Raw genomic sequence first — 22,453 nt, 5'->3', positions numbered from 1 at the left:
ATGGGTGGACTTCAACTCCCTGGCTGGGGAATTCTGGGAGTTGAAGTCCACCCATCTTAAAGTTCCCAAGGTTGAGAAATACTGCTCTTAGGTACCTAAATAGCAGAACATCAAGAATGAAAAGGTTAGAGATAGATTGCCATGGAGAAAATCGATCTGTGTGGTCACTAGGGGTTGAAAACCACTTGATGGCACATCATCAATCAATCTGTATAAATGTCATTGTATTGAAATAACATAATGCATCAAGATTTATAGTAACACAATAAAAAGGAAAAAGAAGTCAAAACGGCAGTTATAGATATGGGATCAAAAACCAGCCTCTTTTTTACGTGCATCGCAATGCACCGCCTGCATTAAAAGGTGCCAGAACTTCAGTTGCATCATGCTGGCCAACTTTTTGACAATTTTGACCCACTCAGCACAATTTTTTCATTCTCCAATATGGTTTTGAAACTGTTCCAGAGCCTATTTATGCCTAGAAACACTTTCCAGAGAGATCATCTAGTTCTTATGCAATATTTTTCTTTTGAGGGCCTTCCAGATCTGTTATTCTTGGCCGTGGGGGCAAAATTCACCCCACCCTTCATTCTTTGCTATTGATTGCTTCTAATCTGTGTTTTTCATTTCACTTATGAGGGTTTTTATTAGAGAAAATATCTGCAGAAAATAATCTGTGTTCTCCCTCTCCAGTTTTGAGCAGCTCTGCATTAATTTTGCCAACGAGAACCTGCAACAGTTCTTCGTCCGTCACGTCTTCAAACTGGAGCAGGAAGAATACAATTTGGAAAATATCAACTGGCAGCACATCGAATTCACAGATAATCAGGATGCGCTGGATATGATTGCCATCAAACCAATGAACTTAATCTCTCTCATCGATGAGGAGAGCAAATTCCCCAAGGTCGGACCCTGAAAATATTCCATTTATGGCCTTTCAAGTCCCCCCCCCTTTTTTTAAAAGCTAGAAGCAAATCTCAGCAGGCAGCAAATCTTCTGAGCATCTTGCTAAGGAGCAGGATTGAACTTGCTAAGTACTGGGATAGGAGACCACTGAGAAATCCCAGGGCTGCAAGCTGGACAGGAAGTCAGACATCCCATTTTTACACTGTTGACACAAGATTATAGAAACATAGCCAAGAATTAAACTCAAGTCAAAGGAAATGCTACTTCTGAGGAGCATATAAATGTCTTAAAATTGCAGTAACATCTGCTAATTGTAGCATCCCTTAGAACGGTGTTTCTCAACCTTGGCAACTTTAGGATGTGTGGACTTCAACTCCCAGAATTCCCCAGCCCCACTACATGCAAGAACGCTCCACAATTATATGTTTATGCTTCAGATCAGTTATGTCAGAGCTGCAAAGAAAGATTTTTTTTTTTACCATAGAAACCCTAATTTGGGGCTGTCCTGTTTTCACTGATGCAGGGAACGGACGCCACGATGCTCCACAAGCTGAATTCTCAGCACAAACTGAACATCAACTACATCCCACCGAAAAACAACTACAACACCCACTTTGGCATCAACCACTTTGCTGGAGTTGTATACTATGAAACCAAAGGTACATTTTTGGTTTCCGGGCAGAGCTTCCATTGGCGTGGGACTGAGATGTGGATTTTTGAATCCTTGACTTAGAAATGGCCTTTCTGTCTGATATGGAAACCAGATCTCTTTCAAGCACTTCTCTTTTCTCTCCTCAGGGTTTCTGGAGAAAAACAGAGACACACTTCATGGGGATATTATCCAGTTGGTCCATTCGTCAAGGAACAAATTCATCAAGCAGATTTTCCAGGCTGATGTAGCCATGGTAATGTACCTCTGATGCACTTGGCAGTGGGTGGAACAGCTGGTTAAGTGGAGAACCAACCGTATCTTCAGATAGGTCCACTGTAATTCATGGAACTTAGTCACTGCTGATTTAAGCCTTACATGTAGTCCTCACTTAATGACCACAATTGGAACCAGAATTTTGGTTGCTAAGCGAATCCGACTCAATTTTACGACTTTTTTGCAGCAGTTGTTAAGCAAATCACCACAGTCATTAAGCGAATCATGTGGTTCCCCGTTGATTTTGCTTTCCAGAAGCCAGCCGGGAAGGTCAAAAATGGCAATCCTGTGACCATGGGACGCTGCGACGGTCATAAATGTGAACCGGTTGCCAAGTGCCCAAATCGTGATCATGTGACTGTGGGGATGCTGCAACAGTCGTAAGTGTGAGAACAGGTCATAAATCAGGTTTTTCAGCACCATCATAAGTCCGAATTGTCACTAAACGAATGGTTGTTAAGCGAGGACTGCCTGTAGTTATCTTGTTTGATCTACTCTGTAACTATGATAGAATTTGGCTCCAACTCCTGCAGTAAATGCATTATGCATAGGAGGCAAGAGTCTGCTTAAAATATCCATGCATGAGTTTGATAGCTATATTTTATTTATTTATTTATTTTCTATCCCGCCTTTATTATTTTTATAAATAACTCAAGGCAGCGAACATACCAAATACTCCTTCCTCCTCTTTTCCCCACAACAACAACCCTGTGAGGTGGATGGGGCTGAGAGAGAGAGGGACTGGCCCAAGGGCACCCAGCCGGCTTTCGTGCCTGAGGCAGGACTAGAACTCTCCTACCATGCCTGATTGGCTCTTGGGCTGAGAGAGAGGGACTGGCCCAAGGGCACCCAGCCGGCTTTCGTGCCTGAGGCGGGACTAGAACTCTCCTACCACGCCTGATTGGCTCTTGGGCTGAGAGAGAGGGACTGGCCCAAGGGCACCCAGCCGGCTTTCGTGCCTAAGGCGGGACTAGAACTCTCCTACCACGCCTGATTGGCTCTTGGGCTGAGAGAGAGGGACTGGCCCAAGGGCACCCAGCCGGCTTTCGTGCCTGAGGCAGGACTAGAACTCTCCTACCACGCCTGATTGGCTCTTGGGCTGAGAGAGAGGGACTGGCCCAAGGGCACCCAGCCGGCTTTCGTGCCTGAGGCGGGACTAGAACTCTCCTACCACGCCTGATTGGCTCTTGGGCTGAGAGAGAGGGACTGGCCCAAGGGCACCCAGCCGGCTTTCGTGCCTAAGGCGGGACTAGAACTCTCCTACCACGCCTGATTGGCTCTTGGGCTGAGAGAGAGGGACTGGCCCAAGGGCACCCAGCCGGCTTTCGTGCCTGAGGCAGGACTAGAACTCACAGCCTCCTGGTTTCTAGCTCAGTGCCTTAACCACTAGACCAAACTTTTGGATGTTTGTTTGCTTTTAACAAAATGGTCCTCCTTGGATTTAATGAGGGAAAAGTGAATCCTTTTAGAAAGCACACTTCCATCATTTAGATGTCAAAAGCACGAGAACTCTCTGTATTAAAGTTGTTTTGAAACTTAAAATGTGTCCGGCTTCAGATGACAAATGTACCTTTAGTTTTATGAATTTAGTTTCCACTGAATTTTTGAAGCGTATGTTCTGTGTCTTTGGAAAATCTTCTTTGTACAGAATTTCCCCTGGTTGGTTGATGCTGTTGAGAAAGAGAGTTGAGTGTGCCTTCTCTTTATACTTCCAGAAAGAAATTATTTTCAAAGTTAGCCCCACTTTGCATTCTAAGGTGCTGATCGAAGCATTCACTACTGGCATCTTTTCCAATGCAGCTTTGTGATGGCCAGGAATACGGGTTTTTTTCCTAATTTGCTTCCAAATTAGGCAGCATAGTGGCATCAAATCAATGGGTGCAGCTTGGATTTTCATATTTGAGGGGGCTTTTTTTAATTAAAAAAAACTCTTTTAGTTAAGTTAAACTGATACCAAACATGCACACTATTTCTTTCCCTTTGCTTTTCTTTGAAAAACAGCAGAAAACTGCCCTTCATGCCCACAAAACACTGAGGGTTTGCATTGAATTTGAGAGGTATAATCATTGGAGGTTCTGGAGTCACACAAAAGAGAGTCAGGAAACAAAAGCAGCATGTAAGTAGGCCAGGGTTCCTCAACCTTGGCAACTTGAAGATGTGTGGACTTCAACTCCCAGAATTCCTCAGCCAGCTGGCTGAGGAATTCTGGGAGTTGAAGTCCACACATCTTCAAGTTGCCAAGGTTGAGGAACACTGATATAGACAGATAGTACGGTAGTACATGTATATGATTTATAAATGAATAACCATGCATATATTGGGGTACTCAATTTTTTTTGAGGTGCTCAATTTTTCTTTGGGGTGTATGATTTAAAAAAGTTTAGAGGCCATTAGTCTAGGAAGTCACCAGGGGTTGAGTTGCTACTCAAGGCAGTGTTTCACTTTACCTTTTATTTATTCATTTAAGCCTTCCCTTCATCTTACCAGCTGACCTAATTCTCCATGTTTCTTGACTTGTTGTCTGTTTCAAGGCTATTTTCCCAGCAACAATGTTAGCCCATTTCTTATTTAGCAGAAACCAGTCTATAACAATTCCATGGTGAGGTTACAGGATAGTGACCGAGATCACTGATCCACAGTTCCAGATTGAATCGAGCTGCTTTAGAAAACTTCTTCATAGCTAATCTTGGCTTGATATCTGATAGTAAGCTGGGTTGGTGCTTGGATGAGAGACCACAGGAAAACCCGGGAATGTTGGTTTAGATGGGGAAGTCAAAAATCATTCTGGAAAAAGGCAGTGAGAAATCTTTTCCTGCACCAGAAATTAGATTTGACAACTGGGGAATTCTGGGAGTTGAAGTCCACCCATCTTAAAGTTGCCATGGTTGAAAAACACTGGTCTACATCCTCCAGAATCAGAGGCAGCATGCTGGGGAACACAGTTGGGATGATGCTGGTGCTTGCATGCTTCCAAAAGGCATTCATGTTAGTCCCTGTGAGAATGGTGGAAGAATGCCTTTTGGCCTGTTCCAGCCCAGCCTTTGGTGCTTTTAAAACAGTGCTAAACATGGCAGTGCTCCTGGCTGGGCACATCATGCTGAAAAGCATGCCTGATTCTGAAATATAGGGGTCACCACCTCCATAGGTAGTAAAGACATTCATTTTCATTCATTCATTCATTCATTCATTCATTCATTCATTGAATTTATATGTCCACCCATCTCAGTGGACGGCTGGCACACAGTTAAAAACAATACAAAAACTGTCAAACCACACAACAGTTTAGAACAATAAACAATGCGAATCATAAAAGCATATCGCAAAATTTGAAATTCAGAGCTGAGGGGAGCCCATTCATCTGTAACCATCAATACAGCCACTGCACCTGCTGCGCCAGACTCCTAGGTCCCCGTGCCTGTTGGCAAAACCACATTTTCAGGGCTTTGTGAAAAGCCAGCAGAGTAAGGACCACTCTGATCTCTGGGGCAATGATGTTCTGCAGGGTGGGAGCCATGCAGAAATTGTGTCATCAGATGACACTCCTTGGCCGATGGACCCAGAGCATGCCCCTCCTGCTCGACCTGATGGGACAGGTAGATGTAATCGGAGAGAAGCAGTAGGAGTCAGAGAACTAGACTTGGTTAGATTATGGAGAGAGGTCATAAAAGTCAAGATGGCAGTGCCAATGGTGCAGTCAAAGCTCTCCCTGTTGCCCATTCAAAGAGAGCAGAGCTTCAATCACACCACTGCACATAGCTTTAATTGCACTGTGGTAGCCGCCATCTTCACTTGTTTGACCATTTTTGCCAGATACTTCTGGGAGGGAGACTCCAAAGACTAAAAAGATCAGAAGGAGCAGGGGAGCACCAAAAGAGACCTCTGTGGGTAGGTTGTTCACGGAGGCTCCACGTTGCCGACCTCTGCTTCCATTTCTATTGAAGTGGCCGCTTCTTTAATCAAAGGTGAGAAATCCCAACCTGGCGGTTCTTCCCATTCACTTTTTTCTCCTCTATTCTCTCTCTGTATTTTGCTTTGTCGTTTTATTTTCCGTTTCTTCTCCTATAGTTTCTCTGTGGCTGTCCATCCACTACATTTGCCCCGTCGCCAGCATCCACTTTGAAGGTAAAATAAGTTCTGCAAATCCTTCCTGGGGTATGTTTGGTTTGGCCCACTTTTTCTGGATTATTGCATTTCCTTGGGTCACATGCCACAGACTCTTTTCAAGCCAAGAAAAAATAAATCACAAGAAAATGAAGGACTCATTTGCAAGAAACAAGGTAATTTTCCCTGCTGGAATTAATTCGTGGGAACCAAACATTCAAGACCTGAAGTTTCTGATCAGTTAACTGGTGCCCTCTACACCTGTTGGACTTCAGCTCCACAATTCCTAGCTAAGTTGGCCCTGGATGCTTGCACTGATGAAAGTGGCATCAGCCTGTTGTGCTGGCTGCGTTCACACATTGCACTGCACCAGAACCCAGCCCACCCTTTTTTATTCAGTTAATGCATAGTTCAGGGTGTTGGCCAAACTTTCAAAATAGTTTGTTCTATAAACCATGATGAAGTACATGAGAAAGCTATCATTGAATGCACCCACCAAACCACAAATTAGTTTCAGCACATGTGATTTCTTTAGCTTTCAGTGTGCCAGACATAGATAATTAGTCTAAATCAGTGTTTTTCAAACTTGGCAATTTTAAGATGTGTGGATTTCAACTCCCAGAATTCCCCAGCCAGCATCCAAGTTTGAAAAACACTGGTCTAACTGAATAAATCATGCTCACATTAACCATGGATAAGTCCATTACATGAACACATCCAAGTCTGAAGCCCTACTGATCTTCTTGTTTTTCCCTAACTTAGCTACCTGTCCTCTCTATCATGGTTATAGGTATTTAAAGTCTTTGGGGCTGCTGACCCTGAAGTATCATGCACTTGTCCAACAAGTCTTAACTAACTGATGTTTGTTATGGCCAAAAGACATAAACTGCGAAGTACAGGGATAATCAAAAGATTTAGCACAGGATAAGAGTTTGGCAGGTAAAAATAAGGTAGTAGCTATTAATATAAAATGTTTAAAACCCAAATGTATTCATTTATGAGTAAAAGACCTTGTTTTTAGAGGCGAGTTAATAATTTGCTGTTGGCTATGTAATTTCAGGATGTTTTATCTGGGAGTAAACGATAGCAAGCCAATGCTTCCATTCACACAACTCACTGAACCCTGTCAAGAGAGGAGTCTGTGGGAGGCAACTGTGGGGGCAGGTGAATGATTCAAGAAGTGTTCTGGAGCAAGCTGCACCTTCTCTGTACATGTGTCGTAACATCACATGCACATATGAAAGAGACACAGCTTGCAACACAATATTTGAGCAAAAGCATCGGATGCATTCATACAACACGCTAGCCTGCCCTTAGCCTGTTTTGCAAATCTAACCTGTTTGGTTAGCTTATGATTCTGTGTATTCACGTAAAATACATACCTTGATTCAGGAATCAAGCTAGGCAGGTTGTGTGAACACAGCCAGAATCATGGGCATCCGGGGGAGGGGAGTAGAATCATTGGGAAATAATGCAAATTATGTAAACTGCAATGCGTTTGTACGATGGTGTCCGGATATGCATGATTTCACTGTGGCTTCTTCCAGATGCCAAAAACCACAGTATCACCGTCACCATCAAGGGTGGCATGCTGGGGAAAAATATGGCTCCTTTAAGGAGCTTTTGGGAGGCTCCCAAGTATCTTTTAGAGACCAAATCCAAAGCATTGCACAACAGGTAGCCCTCACTTAACAACCATTCGTTTAGTGATGGTTCAGACTTATGACAGTGCTGAAAAAAACGACTTGTGACTGGAACTCACACTAACAACTGTTGCAGCGTCACTGCACTCATGTGATCACAATTTGGGCACTTGGCAACCAGTTCACATTTATGACCATCGCAGCATCCCGTGGCCATGTGATCGCCATTTTCAACCTTTCCAGCCAGCTTCTGGCAAGCAAAATTAGTGGGGAACCATGCGATTCCCTTAATGACCACATGATTCACTTAATGACTGACACAAAAAGGTTGTAAAATCTGGTCAGATTCACTTAATGATGGCTTCACTTAACAACCAAAATTCTGGTCCCAATTGTGGTTGTTAAATGAGGACTGACTGTATTTGATTAAACTGTCTGGAGCCAATTCCAAAAATGGGTATAATTATCTGCAGAGAATTAATTGTGCATTGAGGATTCTGGAGCGTGGGAAAACATAAGTTTTTTTTCTCTTGCAAACACGCAACATGTGTGTTAGACTAACCTGGCAGCTGCTTCCAGCTGCTTCCTGTTTCTGAGTTAACCAGGATTACTTCCCACTGAGTGAACATCTGGGTCCCTACAATATTTCCATGTAAATTTAAACAAGGTTAAAAGTCACATAAATGTTTCTGCCGCACCTCAACGTCACTCATTACTATTGCATCTTACAGTTCCAGACAAGGAGCATTATTTAATTCTAAAAATAGATAATGATTATAGTGACAGTGATTAATTGCATTCAGGGTTTCTATAGGAAGTACCAAAAAAATCAAGATGCTGGCTACTCCTTTTTAAAGTGTGTATATTAAAAAAATGGGCAGGCTTCAATCACACACAGAGGGCTGCCTTCTCAACATTTTTTACACCTCCTGCAGATGCCTAATTGGATTTATATTCCACCTTTTCTCTTAGACTCAAAGTTCTAAGAGTTGTCCCTAATTCTATCCCTGCAACAACAACCTTGTGAGGTAGGCTGGGCTGGGAGAAAGATTCCATCTTTTTGTTTTAAGTATATGTTGAGCAGCCAATGATAATGGCTATTTTTATCTGTGGAAAATGGCCCAGCTCAGTGGAAGTCTGTTTTTTTTTTTTTAATGGCAATGGATTTTACCATTTTCCCTCAGGAAAACCTATTCAGTGGCTTTTGCTAGCACAGCCTGGCTGCTCCTCTAAGGCTGGAATTCAGTTCCTGAGTCATGTTGCTGATTTCTTTTAGGAAGTTTATGCTGTTCCTAAAATTTAAAAAAACAAACAAACCAAAACACCACAATGCAACTTGACTCACTTGCTGAAGTGATCTAGAGATATTTGCAGTTGGCGTAGTTCCACTAATCTTTTGTTGCCGGTCTGGATTTTGTGGATTTAGCTTGAAGGAAAAGGATGGAGATCCTTGGATAAGTCTGCCGTGCTGCACGGCGCTTCCAAACCGCAAAATGTTGTCTTCTTTTCCAACTTGCAAATTATTTGCAAACTGTTGCTGAACTAACATCAATGTGCATGGGCCTCATATCCTCTCCCCTTTGCCTTCCTAACATTTATTATTTATCATAATTCTTTTTTTTTTTTTGGCTTGAAGCCACCCAGTTGTCCAATGAAGTCATTTAAAAAAAAACACCTCCCCACTTTGAACTGGATATGCAAGAATGCATTCCCCCAACATTGCAGGTGATGTAGTGGGTGATCCTTGGCTGTCCAAATATATATTTCCATTTTAACAGATGAATCATGCTGCGTGGAAAACTGCATTATTGTCCGTCAGCTTTTCCTAGCCTGGCATTCTTTCTCCCTAGGCTTGCTCTGTAGCAATGGGAGTTATATATATTTGTTCTAAAGGCCCCTTTATGCATCCCCATCTAAGAAAGGATCCTAGGAAGAGTTTGCGTCTGGGGTTTCTCTTGGGGATTGCATGGATGCTAGCCGCTGACATGTGGAGAGAGGACTATACCATTTGGAGTGGGCATATCTGCACTTCTGTAATGGGATTCTCTGAGCCTGGGAATGAGAAGGGGCATTTACACAGAACCAGAACAAATAGACTTCCTATTCGTATTTCATAAACAAATGCCATTTCCCCCATGAATCCAGAGAGAGTTAGAAAGAAGGTCCAAGCCATCAAGGAAGATCTGTTTTAACATTCCCCTGATAAAAGTGCGGCAAAAATATAGTTCTATCTAGTTTCCAAGGTTTTGTAACTCAACTCTTTTTCCTGACTGTTGAGATTGAAAATCTAACTTTCTTGATGACTATGAGGTGACTTGATAGTTTCCTTTGGTCATCCCATGTCTAAATAAAAGTGCAAGAAGATCATATTTTTATATTTATTTTATTTTTATTTTTATCTTTATGTTTATTATATTTATTATCTTATTGATGTTTTTAGATTGTGACTGAGGTTTATGTTTTTATTATTGCTTTTATCGTAAACCACCCAGAGTCCCCCGTTGGGGGAGATGGATGGTGCTATAAATTTAAATAATAAATAAATGAATAATATTCCCCCATAAGAATTTCACCCCAATTCCCTTCTCCTTTGAAAGACATTTCAAAAGTGAATTCTCTGTGGGTCACTTCGATAAGAACCGGTAGTGAAAAAATGCAGGGGAATATTTTTGGTCCCGCTGCAACGAGAAAGCAGAAACTCTGCATCTAGAAATGTATTTGATATATTTATTTTACAATAGGTGGCATCTACTCCATCAGTTGAGGCTCTGGATGGCGAACCACAAAGCATCTCAGATTTAATTTTTCCCTAAGCGTTGTTTCCTCAGCGCAGTGATCCCGACAAGATGCAACAGAGCAAGCTGTAATGTGTGTGCAAATCTACACGCAGGAGCAAAGTGTGGATAATGACATCACAACACACATTTTTGTCACTGTTCCCTTTCGCCATTTTAAAATAATTTACAAATCTTTCCATTCTGCTTCTGTCACGTGAGGCTCAGGGTAATAACCACACACAGCACACTTATATATCATAATATTAATTAAACCGCCATTCAACCACTCACAGGGTAGAACAGTGTTTCTCAACCTTGGCGACTTTCAGATGTGTGGACTTCAACTTCCAGAATTCCCCAGCCAGCCTAGTTGGCTGGGGAATTCTGGGAGTTGAAGTCCACACATCTGAAAGTCGCCAAGGTTGAGAAACACTGGAGTGAAACCTTCATAAAATCACAGCCAAGAACACCAACGGCATGGGAGGGGGGCTTCTCACACCCCCAACGTCCGACTTAGAGAGCCAAGGTTTCGGAGCATCCTTGGCATCTCCAGGTGCCAGGTGGGCAACAGAAGGGCTTCTCCTTGGCTGCGGAGCATCGCAGCCACCGTGGATGGTGGGAGACTTGGCCCCACCGGGGCTGGAGAAATTTCCTGTGTTGGGAACGCTCCTCCCGGCGTCCCAGCCCGGCGCGGGGGAAGCGGCCAGCCGCTGCGGCGTTGTCTTTTCGCTTCCTGGCGTTGATCCGTCCCCGACCCGGCTCTCTCCGCAGGGCGCGGAGACGAGGAAGCGCTCCCCGACGCTGAGCGGCCAGTTCAAGCGCTCGCTGGAGCTGCTGATGCGGACCCTCGGCGTCTGCCAGCCCTTCTTCGTCCGCTGCATCAAGCCCAACGAGTACAAGAGGCCCATGGTGAGTCGGGGGAGGGGGGGTGATGCGGCCAGCGCAGAGCGGGTTTCTGGGATGAGGCTTCGGACGGGGCAGGAGGGACGTGGCGTCTGTTGGCTGGGGGTCCTGGAGATGTTCTTGGCGGAGAGTCCTCTGAAGGCTGTACTCGGATTCCGCCCCCGTCCCCCAATTTTATGTGTTTAATTTTCTGTGTTTAGGTCTTCCTCTTCCTCTTCCTCTTCCCCTTCCCCTTCCCCTTTTCCTTCCTTCCTTCCTTCCTTCCCTCCGTCCCTCCCTCCCTAACCCCTCCCTTCCCCTTCCTCTTTCCTTCTTCTTTCCTTCCTTTCCTTTCTTCTTTTCTTTCCCTTTCTCTTTCCCTCCCTTTCCCTTTCTTTCCCCTTCCCCTTCCCCTTCCCCTCCCCTTTCCTTTCCCTTTCCTTTTTCCTCCCTTCCTCCCATCCCCTTCCTTCCTCCCATCCCCTTCCTTCCTTCCTTCCTTCCTTCCTTCCTTCCTTCCTTCCTTCCTTCCTTCCTTCCTTCCTTCCTTCTTCTCCTTCCATCCTTCTTTCCCTTCCCCTCCCTTCCCCTCCCCTTCTTCTCCCCTTCTTCCCTCCCCTTCCCTTCTTCACCCATTTACTTCCTCTCCTCTCCTCTCCTCTCCTCTCCTCTTCCATTCCACTTCTCCCAAACTTCAGAGTAGATTGTGGATTCTGCTCTTTGGGAATGCGTACAGAGGTTTAGTAATGGTGCATCAAGATATGTTTTATGCTACTTAGAGTGTTTTCCTGGGTGGGTGGGGGAATGTTTTTCCTCAGGAGTAGAATATCTTTTGGCAAATATCTAAAGGATGAGCTGCAAAAATTCAAATGCCCAAAGGGGGCAGCAAAGAGAAATAGTTTTCTCTATCTCTTTACTGCCCTCTAGTGGTTGTCTGTAGAACTGCAGCCTAGATCTAGATCTGCAGCCTACCAAAGGCTAGAATCTCATTGCCTCTTGATGCCGCTCTGGATTAAGCCCACCAATTTCCCCCACCTACCACTATGTTGGTTTGTAACATCCGTAATTCCTGTCCTGCAGGGCCTTTGACTGTGAAATAAGAAATTGGCTGGGTCAGTAGAAACAAAAACAAAAACAATTCTTTGGGAAGGGTGCTGCCTCCGTGAGCAAGCGCTAAGAACAGCAGGAAACAGCGCTGCAGGAAACCAAAATAAAGAGTGGAAAATAATCTGTCTCTTGCAGGATGACATCTTGGGGAGGGTACATCACACCGTGTTGATACAAAGGAAGCAGGTTTTGTTTTTTACTTGGGTGCCTGTGTTTTTTCCTGAAAAGTGAATCTTCACGGTACAAATTGTTTTTGGAATTAGTGCAGTGGAAAATGTTATTTTAAAAGGAATTATTGGAGGCAGCGTGACCCAATGAATATAGCCAAGAGATAATAGAGCTAGGACTGTTCTTGTGGACTAACCTTCTATTTGAGACAGGAGATAAATGATGGTTGTCCATCCTTCACTTGAAAGCCTCCATCGGGGGAGACCCCAACTATCCAACCGATCTCATTGTCAACCCATTTCTTAAAACATGTAACCCAAATCTCTTCACATATTTCACCCCATTAGACCAAATTCTGCATTCTGGCCACCTCCATTCACCTCTCTTTTTCTTACATCTCAGCTCCTTCATTCCCTAGAAGAAGAAATTGTCCTGTCTGGCCATCACTCTTCTAGCCATGCCAAGTTCTTTAGGCTGTTTTAACCTTTGTCATATACATTTTTATAATGTCACTTGGGGGAATCAGAGGCTAACCTCGTAAGGAATGCTTCAAGGGGTTGGGTGAGTTTAGCCTAAAGAAGAGAAGGCTGAGGAGGGGCCCCGTAACAGTCTTCCAACACTTGGGGGCTGTCCCAGAGAAGAGGAGGTGAACTTATGCTCCGTGGTGCCTGAGGTAGGACAAGAACCAGCAAGTAGAAGAGGGAGGGAGATCCAAACTCAAAATAAGAAGGAATTTCCCTTTTCCCCCCCACAAATTTTATTAAAAGTTTTACAGAGAACATAAAAACTAACACAAATTGAAAGTTCCTCTTTTGGGGAAGATGGACAGTAGCAAAATTTGAATAATAAATAATAAATACAGAGTGGGAAGGGAGGAAGGGAGGGAAAAGAAATATAAAGAAGAAGCTTCCAATTTCCATTGCACCAAATATAAGTACAATTACAAAATTATCTCTTACTCTATGATTACAAAACAGCTCACTTTTTTATACTATCCATTTTTTTCTGATCATCAAAACCACAAGTCATAAGTGCATTTTTTTCTGATTCATACAAAAAGTCTATAAGGGGTTTCCAGTTAGCCGTAAATGTAGATATTGTTTTTTCTCTGATCAAAGAAGTTAATTTAGCCATCTCTGCCAAGTTCCATCATCTTCACCAACCACCCCTCTATTGTGGGCAATGCCGAACCTTTCCGCTTTTGAGCATATAATAGTCCCGCTGAAATAAGGTGGACTTTCCTGACCGTGAGACCCATTAATCAGTGGAACAGCCTGCCCCCTCCTGAAGTTGTGGGTGCTCCATCACTGGAGGTGTTCAAGCCAAGGTTGGACATCCATTTGTCTGGGATGGTCTGAGGATTCCTGCCCTGGGAAGGGGGTTGGACTAGAAGATCCCCGAGGGCCCTTCCAACCTTGCGGTTCTATGTAATCACGAGAAATTAAAGGCCACTTTTTCTCTTTGTAGTTATTTGACCGGGAACTCTGTGTCCGCCAGCTGAGATATTCCGGGATGATGGAGACCATCCGGATCCGCAGGGCCGGCTATCCAATCCGGTATACCTTTGTGGAATTTGTCGACAGATACCGGGTTCTCATGCCAGGGGTTAAACCCGCCTACAAGCAGGTAGAGATGACTAATCATATACATTTAAATAATTTTAAAAAAAACCTATTCCTTGCCAGCCATCATTACTTGCAAGGGTCACCCCGTGAGTGCCGTTAGTTACTTAGCCAAAATGGTGACACCCTTGATGTCACCTCTTCAAATCCTTCTCATAACCTGTTTTTTGCCATGAATTCTTATAATCTACTTCAAACTTTCCAAAGTGACATGCTTCTTTCCATTCGTCCCAAATCTGGCTGAAAAGAATCACAACGGCATCTGTAGTAGGTTGGTTTGGTGCCTCCTGTAAAATGGTGAGAATTGTAATCTAAGAAGATTTTGTCCTGATTACCAGGAAACACACTGAGACAATGACTTGGTCTCTAATATTTATTAGTAGTACTTAACAAGAATCCTAACAAACTGAGGAAGCGTGGGAAAAACCCAGCCATATAAACCCCAAGGGTTAAGGCGGTCCCGATCTGTGTCTCTTTGAATGGCTGAACAGTTCCTCAGTGCTACGCATGCGCTTGACAGTCTGGGTGGGAGCCCCCTGCTCGCCATCCTTACTCATGACAGATTTGGTGATGTAATCTAAAATGTAATCTGAGATGATTTGATGTTGCCAGCAGATGTGGACTTTTAAATTACTGTTTTATTGTTTAAATTATTGTGTAATTTATTATTATTTAAATTATTGTTTGTTTGTTTATTGGTTATTTAAATTATTTAAATTAAATGTTTAGATTTAAACATTAAACATTACATTACATTACATTAACTTTAACTTAAATTTAAATTTAAACATTAAATTAGTATATCTCAGTTCAATCTGACATAGTCAAACATGTGTTCTGCATCCATATCTAGCCTTAGGAAGTAATAAAAAAATTAAACACATTCAAAGTGTATAAACCCTGTTTATTTGGAGTTAGATGGAGGACCTTGGACGTGTGAACTTCATAGTCAAGTCAAAATTCCAGGTTCTCTTTTCAACATTCGACTATGCTCATACAACTAATCAGATCAGTGAAAGATCTGGCAGCTGCATTCTGAAAACCATGCTAAGTTTAGTTCGTGTTAATGCTGCTTTGGCTGCCAACCATGTTGTGTGAATGTAACCCTTTAGTTAGTTTGTGAATCAGAATATTATCCAGAAAATGAGTTAATTCAGCAGCCAGGTTAAACATGGCGCATAAATGCAGCCTTCAGAATAACCTTTCCAAATTTTGCTTTACTTCTATGTTAGTACATATTTTTTTTATGCTGTAGGATTTATCCTACAATTTATCTTTTGATTGATTTTACACATTTTAAGGAAGTGGCTAAATTTGAGTAGGGGAGTGCTTGTGAACAGGATTGTTTGAGGGCAGGGTAATGACTCCAGGTTGCTTGTGAACCCAATGAGATGCTGCCACTACCTCCCTTGTTTGCTAAAGACAGCTAGGAAACCGAGGCTGACAAGCACTGTGCTCATAGACCCATATGGTTGGAAGGGACCTCAGAGGTCATCTAGTCAACCCCCTGCTTGGTGCAAGCTTTGAAATCTGCCTACTTGTTTCTTCCAGGGGGATCTGCATGGAACATGCCAGCGCATTGCTGAAGCTGTGCTGGGCAGAGATGACGATTGGCAGATTGGCAAGACTAAGATCTTCCTGAAGGTAGGGTGGCAGATTATTTCAAAATCAAATGAGATTCCAGGAAGCAAAATAGGTAAATCGCTGGAAAAAGAGAGGCAGTGGCCTGAATGAGAAACACTGCCCAAGTTTCAGGATTTGTAGATGTAGATGAAGTACAAGCTTTTTATGGATGCACAAACAGAGCTGTGCTTGTGGATCTCAGAGCAGGATATTTTATCTCTGTTTGCATTAACAAAAATTAAACATTCCTGCAAGAAGAATATTCACCTTGAGTGCATGTGGTCTTTTCTCTCTTTCCAGGATTAAAATAGGGCATCCTTTTGATCTTAACCCCATTTACAATTCCATTAAAGCTCGAGCCCATCCACATACCCTTAAACCGAGCAACCACCGGTTGTCAGAGTGGACGCATGTTTCTGGACAAGTGACCTGAAGACTTAAATGGGACTTTGTGTTTTAGATAGTTCTTCTTCAAATTGTAAAGTTGGAACGGGCTATTTGGCTATCAAATCCAACCCGCCACCTTTTCCACCCCTCATTTTGTGCTGTTTCCTCCAATTTCTTGCGTGGGGTTATCTGTTGAGGTAGGGAGTTTCCCATGCGAGACCTTATCCTTCAAAGCTGAAAAACAGGAGTCTGTTTTATCCATTCCAGCTACAGTCTAATCTGTTGGTTCGTTTTGAAACCTATCCCTTATCTAATTTTCAGACACGCTGATGAAGCCTCCCATTCCAGAAAGTGTTATCAGTCCTGTGCAGTTGCACAAGCAGGAAGTTGGGAAACAGACAGGTCAAAAGGTCCATTCAGATAGTTGGCTCAGTCTGGAAACACATGAGGTTTTATTTTCAGCAATCTGGAAGAGAAACCAACAAGGAAAAGAAAGGGGAGAAACTTTTTAAAGAGCAGCGTTATTTTCAAAATTCAGAACCCAAGGCCCAGTTTTTTTCACGCCCTAAGAATGTAAACCACTGAGCTGCTGAGCTTGCCGATCGGAAGGTCGGCGGTTCGAATCCACGTGACGGGGTGAGCTCCCGTTGCTAGTCCCAGCTCCTGCCAACCTGTTGTTGTTGTTTATTTGTTTAGTCGCTTCCAACTCTTCGTGACTTCATGGACCAGCCCACGCCAGAGCTTCCTGTCGGTCATCAACTTCCCCAGCTCCCCCAGGGACAAGTCCGTCACCTCTAGAATATCATCCATCCATCTTGCCCTTGGTCGGCCCCTCTTCCTTTTGCCCTCCACTCTCCCCAGCATCAGCATCTTCTCCAGGGTGTCCTGTCTTCTCATGATGTGGCCAAAGTATTTCAGTTTTGCCTTTAAGATTGTTCCCTCAAGTAAGCAGTCTGGCTTCATTTCCTGGAGGATGGACTGATTTGATCTTCTTGCAGTCCAAGGCACTCTCAGGATTCTACTCCAACACCACAGTTCAAAAGCATCGATCTTCCTTCGCTCAGCCTTCCTTATGGTCCAGCTCTCGCAGCCATATGTTACTACGGGGAACACCATTGCTTTAACTATGCGGACCTTTGTTGTCAGTGTGATGTCTCTGCTCTCAACTATTTTATCGAGATTGGTCAATGCTCTTCTCCCGAGGATTAAGCGTCTTCTGATTTCCTGACTGCAGTCAGCATCTGCAGTAATCTTCGCACCTAGAAATACAAAGTCTTTCACTGCTTCTACATTTTCTCCCTCTATTTGCCAGTTATCAATCAAGCTGGTTGCCATAATCTTGGTTTTTTTGAGGTTTAGTTGCAAGCCAGCTTTTGCACTTTCTTCTTTCACCTTCATCATAAGGCTCCTCAGTTCCTCTTCACTTTCAGCCATCAAAGTTGGCTCCTGCCAACCTAGCAGTTTGAAAACATGCAAATGTGAGTAGATTAATAGGCACTGCTTCGGCGGGCAGGTAACGGTGTTCCGTTTAGTCATGCCGGCCACAAGACCACAGAGAAAGTGTCTATGGACAAACGCCGGCTCTTCGGCTTTGAAACAGAGATGAGCACTGCCCTCTAGAGTCAGACACGACTGGACTTAATGTCAAGGGAAACCTTTACCTTTACCTAAGAATGTGAGAGGACACCCATTATCCACTTCAGAAATTGAAAACTTTGGCATTTGCATATTATTGCATTGATTTTTTTTTCCGGCCTGCATGGGGAATTCTGTGGTTGATTCCATGAATGGATTGAGTTGCTGATGCTTCAAGTGAGCATCAGAAATCTCTTGGGTACTTCAGCAACAGGGCCTAGTTCCTTTGCATTTTCAGCTGTCAAAGTAGCATCATCAGCACCACACAGGTTATTGATGTTTCTTCCCTCCAAGGGTCATCTTCTTCAAACCAGCTTCCCTTAATATATATATTCTGCATATAGGTTGAACAAATAAGGGGAGAGTATACAGCCCCATCTCACACCTTTGCTAACCTGGAGCCAATCTTTTTCACTGTGCTCTGTCCATACTGTGGCATCCTGACCTGTATATAAGTTTCTCGAGGGGACCATGAGATGTTCTGGGATTCCCATTTTTCTGAGCAAATTCCACAGTTTTGCTGAGATTCAGTCCTTTGTAAAATGCCATCATTTCATTAGAGAGCTCCCTGAAGAATTTTGAGATTTGATCACATTCCCACCCAAGATGGAAGAAAGTCCTTTTTGATTTCAGTCTTTCTAAAGAGGTGTTATATATGAGATATTTACAGCAGTTAAATAACAGTGACATAAGAACAACTTGGGCAAGTCTGGGGAATTCTTATTTGACCAATGTACTAATAATATTTTAAGAGCACAGCTTACTTGTGAAAAACCAATGCTTTCCATTTCTGTAATGTCCCTCTTTCATACCTCTCTAATTCTGAAATATAAAATGAATGTTTTTTTTTAAATGGCACATACAGGATGACTACAAGGCCTGTTTCCCATCATTTAACTAGGATCTAATCTTGACTAACCCACGGCTGTGTCTTTTTTTCCCTCAGGATCACCATGATATGCTTTTGGAAATTGAGCGAGACAAAGCAATCACAGACAAGGTTATCCTCATTCAGAAAGTAGTTCGTGGATTTAAAGACAGGTAGCTGGGAAGCTGGCTAATATTTCTTGATGTGAAGGTAGCCTGGGAATCGTAATTTGTGACTGTGGTGGGTAAGGTTGTGTATTTCCAAGGAAACCTTGCAAGATTCCCATTCTTCTGTGTGTCACGGAAAAGTTAAAACGTGATTTTAGAACTTGACAAAGTTGCTAACCAACAAAGTTTATCTTGGTTCCTCTGTGTGCTGAAACAGAGAAGGAGTAGAATGTATTCTGCTAAAAACTAGGATAAAATTCAGGTGCCCCCCTCCATCCACCCCATAAAGCAGCAGGTGTTGGGAAAATGCATGAGTCTCAACACTTTTTAAAATATAAAAATACTTGCTAATCAAGAAGTTGCTAGCTGAGCCTGTCTAGAATTTTTAAATTTTTCTCTTAAAATGTTCTATCCTTCCCTGTCACAACACAGGGTTTAATCTCAAGTCAACATGTTTAGCATCAGGGCAACAGAAAGAAAATCTCTTTTATTACTCTTGTTATGGTGGTGCTATCACCAAAGGGAATTTAAAATGTGAGTTTGTATGTGGGCTCAGCCCTTGTTTTTTCTTTGGGTCTTTTGTTATAGCAATTCAGGATCATTGGAAATCATGACAGAGGGTTGGCTCTGGGCAAGCAAAGAAAGAATCATGATCTTGGCACTGCCAGGAACCCTGTCTCACCTGACCGTAACTCTTTGGTAGAGTTTTTAAATAAAAAAACAGATGGAAAATGGCATGGAAAAATTAGCCTCTAGCTTCTGACTTATCGAGAACGCTTCTGAGCTCCAGATGTTCTTAGAAGCAAAAGCCAGTGGTTTGTTTGAAGGAGTGCCAGCCCTACAAGGCCAGCCTAAGAAACCAGGACTACTTTTACTGGCACATAATTTTGCAAATCTAAATGCACTTCCCCTCCCTCCCTTTATCTTCATGAGAACAAGGGAAGGGCTCGTCTGAGACGTTTTCTCACATTATGTTCTTGGCCTGGGCTCAATCCCTGCTTCTGTGACTGTTACCTTGGTGGCAGCAATTCCTCCTGTCCTTCAAGGTTGTTCCCTATGCCCTCTACAAGGAGGGCTCACCTGCCCAGAAAAATAGACAAAAGTAAATCAGGTCTGGGGAGAGGGTAGTGTTTTTCAAACTTGGCAACATTAAGATGGGTGGACTTCAACTCCTAGAAGTTGCCCTCAGTCAAACCAGAGTTGAAGGAGTCTTTTCTTCTTTATTCCAACTCCATCCAAGGGCAGCTTCGAGGTGTGTAAAACCTGTTGGGCTTTGTCACCTACAGTATTAATTGGGAAGGAGGTCTGAGGACTGGGAGTGACTGGGAAGAGAGCAATAAAAGCAGGAGAGGGATCCAGACTAGCATAGTTGTTTTTTTATCCAGATTTCCTGGGTAGAGAGCATGTCAGTTTACAGGTAGTCCTCGACTTACGGCCATTTGTTCAACAATGGTCCAAAGTTACGACGGCCTCGGAATGGGTGCTTTATGGCCTGTAAAGCACTTCCAAGTGTTGCAAAACGTCGCACATACACCCCCCCCCCACGGTTACACAATCGCATTCCAGGCGCTTGGCGACTGGCTCGCATTTACAACTGGTTGCAACGTCCCATGGTCACGTGATCGTGCTTTACGACGTTTTTGCTGTTTTCCAGCAAAAAACGCCCATTGGGGAAGCTGGATTCACCTAACGACTGCAGTGATTTGCTTAATGACTCCTGGTTCACTTAATGAGCACTGTAAAAATGGTCGTAAAATCGGGTTCAGTCATGTGGTGACTTGACTTACAACCCAACAACTTATGATAGAAATTCCAGGCCCAGTTGTGGTTGTAAGTCGAGGACTACCTGTAGTGGTGGGGATATTACTTAGGGGTTGCATGAAGCCCAAACAAACCAGATATTTGTAGTGAGTAAGGAAGTGAACTTGATGGAGATATGCAGGAACCATTACCCATTCAAAAGGGGCTGAAACATTTTTTAAGTCCCGAGAAACCAGATGATATTTGGAAGCAGCTCAGGCAGACACCTCCCTAATTCACTGGAGTATAAGATGGGACAAGAGGCTCAGCACAATCAGGCTTACAAGATTCTGTTCTTATAACCATTCTCAATAAAAGTAATTTTAGCTGATTTCCTGGTCTGGTCGCCTTCTGAGGCTGACAATGCTACACGCTGGTGCTTCCCTTTGCAACGTGTCCATGTCCGTTGATTTATTTACTTTAAATTAAAGCAATCAAATGATTGGAAGCTGATAGGGAAGAACGCCTAGTAAATGCCAAGAGACAGTCAATTTCCTGCAGGTATAGGATTCCGCCTGCTGGGTCAGGGGGTGGGGTGGGGTGGATGTCCTTTCAACACAGCATTGGGAAAAGCTCTAACTGTGGTCTAAAGCATGTTTGGACAGCATTTGAGAGTCTGGAAAGGAAGCGAACTTTGTCCTACTTGAAGTCCCTGGTAAGAAAGAGTTTGCTGAGTTCAGGCAAACGAGAATCAGCTAAGGAAGAATTACAGTCTTGTGGAGGGTGCCTGGGCAATGCTTGCTGCTCACTGACATTTACTTTGCGTGCATCATTCGAGGACATGCCGGAATGACCTTTGCAGTGCTGACGTTTGAACTAGCTAGAAGGCCATTTTTAGGGGAAGGGATCTGCCGCACACTTCTCAGCAAGAGGCAGCTTTGGCGAATTTTTCTCTGCAACTGCAACAAAATTCTTAGCAGCGATATCTGCAGGGAGCGAGGAAGGGTTTTAAAAGAGCCAGGTTGGTGGCTGCAGCTGTGAACCTGAAGCTCTGACCATTTTAGGTGAGAAGAGACAGGCTTTTGATGATGCGGCGTGGCTACCGTCCTGACCTTTTTGACCACCTGCCTCTGAATGCTTCTGATCCTAAACTGAACAAACGTTGATTCTGCAATTGATAAGCTTAGCCTGTTTGTCAAAAACTCCAGTTTCAGTGCCGATGCTTTCTTTTTCCCCATTAAAAAAAACCATTTATTGTTGAGTTTTGGGGCTTCTCTGAGCTTGGTTGTTTTACTGCAGACGTTTCATTACCACGCTAGGTAACCTCATCAGTTCCTCAGGGAGTGTTGGTTGCTCAGCCGTTAAGCAAGAAACAGCAGCAGATAAATACCCCATCCAAGGACAAAGACATGAAAAAGATACCACAATTTTCTTTCCAGATCCCATTTCCTGAAAGTGAGGAATGCAGCACTAATGATTCAACGGAATTGGAGAGGCCACAACTGTCGACGAAACTATGAGGCTGTGAGTATGTCTGAATGTGGCTGGGATCCTGCCCTTTGCCTCCTCCAGCTGCCAGCAGATCCTTTTTGCTGCAGGGACTGAACCTGGTACGGTCTGCATATGGAGCAGGACTCTGCCACTAAGCTATGATCTAATCATCTTGGGTCTGCTCTTCCAGACACACTCCAATTTTGTTTGGTGGGGTGGGGTGGGGTGGAGTGAAATTTAGTGGCATGGAGTTTACTCTGGAGCAGTGTTTCTCAACCATGGCGACTTTAAGATGTGTGGACTTCAACTCCCAGAATTTGGGATGTTGGCTGGCTGGGGAATTCTGGGAGTTGAAGTCCACACATCTTAAAGTCGCCAAGGTTGAGACACACTGCTCTAGTGTAATTTACT

At 43.5% G+C, this 22,453-nt stretch overlaps 1 protein-coding gene across 3 annotated transcripts in view; it reads left to right on the top strand.

Moving 5' to 3' along the window:
* The window catches only part of MYO7A (myosin VIIA), an 87,812-nt gene that overhangs the window by 22,026 nt on the left and 43,333 nt on the right, over positions 1–22,453 (top strand). For all 3 annotated transcript variants that reach the window (XM_063305954.1, XM_063305953.1, XM_063305952.1), the window contains exons 11-18: positions 694–904; positions 1,430–1,565; positions 1,705–1,811; positions 11,124–11,261; positions 13,977–14,135; positions 15,683–15,775; positions 18,723–18,817; positions 21,991–22,075. In XM_063305954.1, coding sequence (XP_063162024.1) covers positions 694–904; positions 1,430–1,565; positions 1,705–1,811; positions 11,124–11,261; positions 13,977–14,135; positions 15,683–15,775; positions 18,723–18,817; positions 21,991–22,075 — 1,024 coding nt within the window. The remainder of the gene's footprint in view (positions 1–693; positions 905–1,429; positions 1,566–1,704; positions 1,812–11,123; positions 11,262–13,976; positions 14,136–15,682; positions 15,776–18,722; positions 18,818–21,990; positions 22,076–22,453) is intronic.

This window comes from Candoia aspera, chromosome 5 (assembly GCF_035149785.1).
Source record: "Candoia aspera isolate rCanAsp1 chromosome 5, rCanAsp1.hap2, whole genome shotgun sequence".
Taxonomy (NCBI): domain Eukaryota; kingdom Metazoa; phylum Chordata; class Lepidosauria; order Squamata; family Boidae; genus Candoia; species Candoia aspera.
This window is presented reverse-complemented; position numbering and strand designations above follow the sequence as displayed.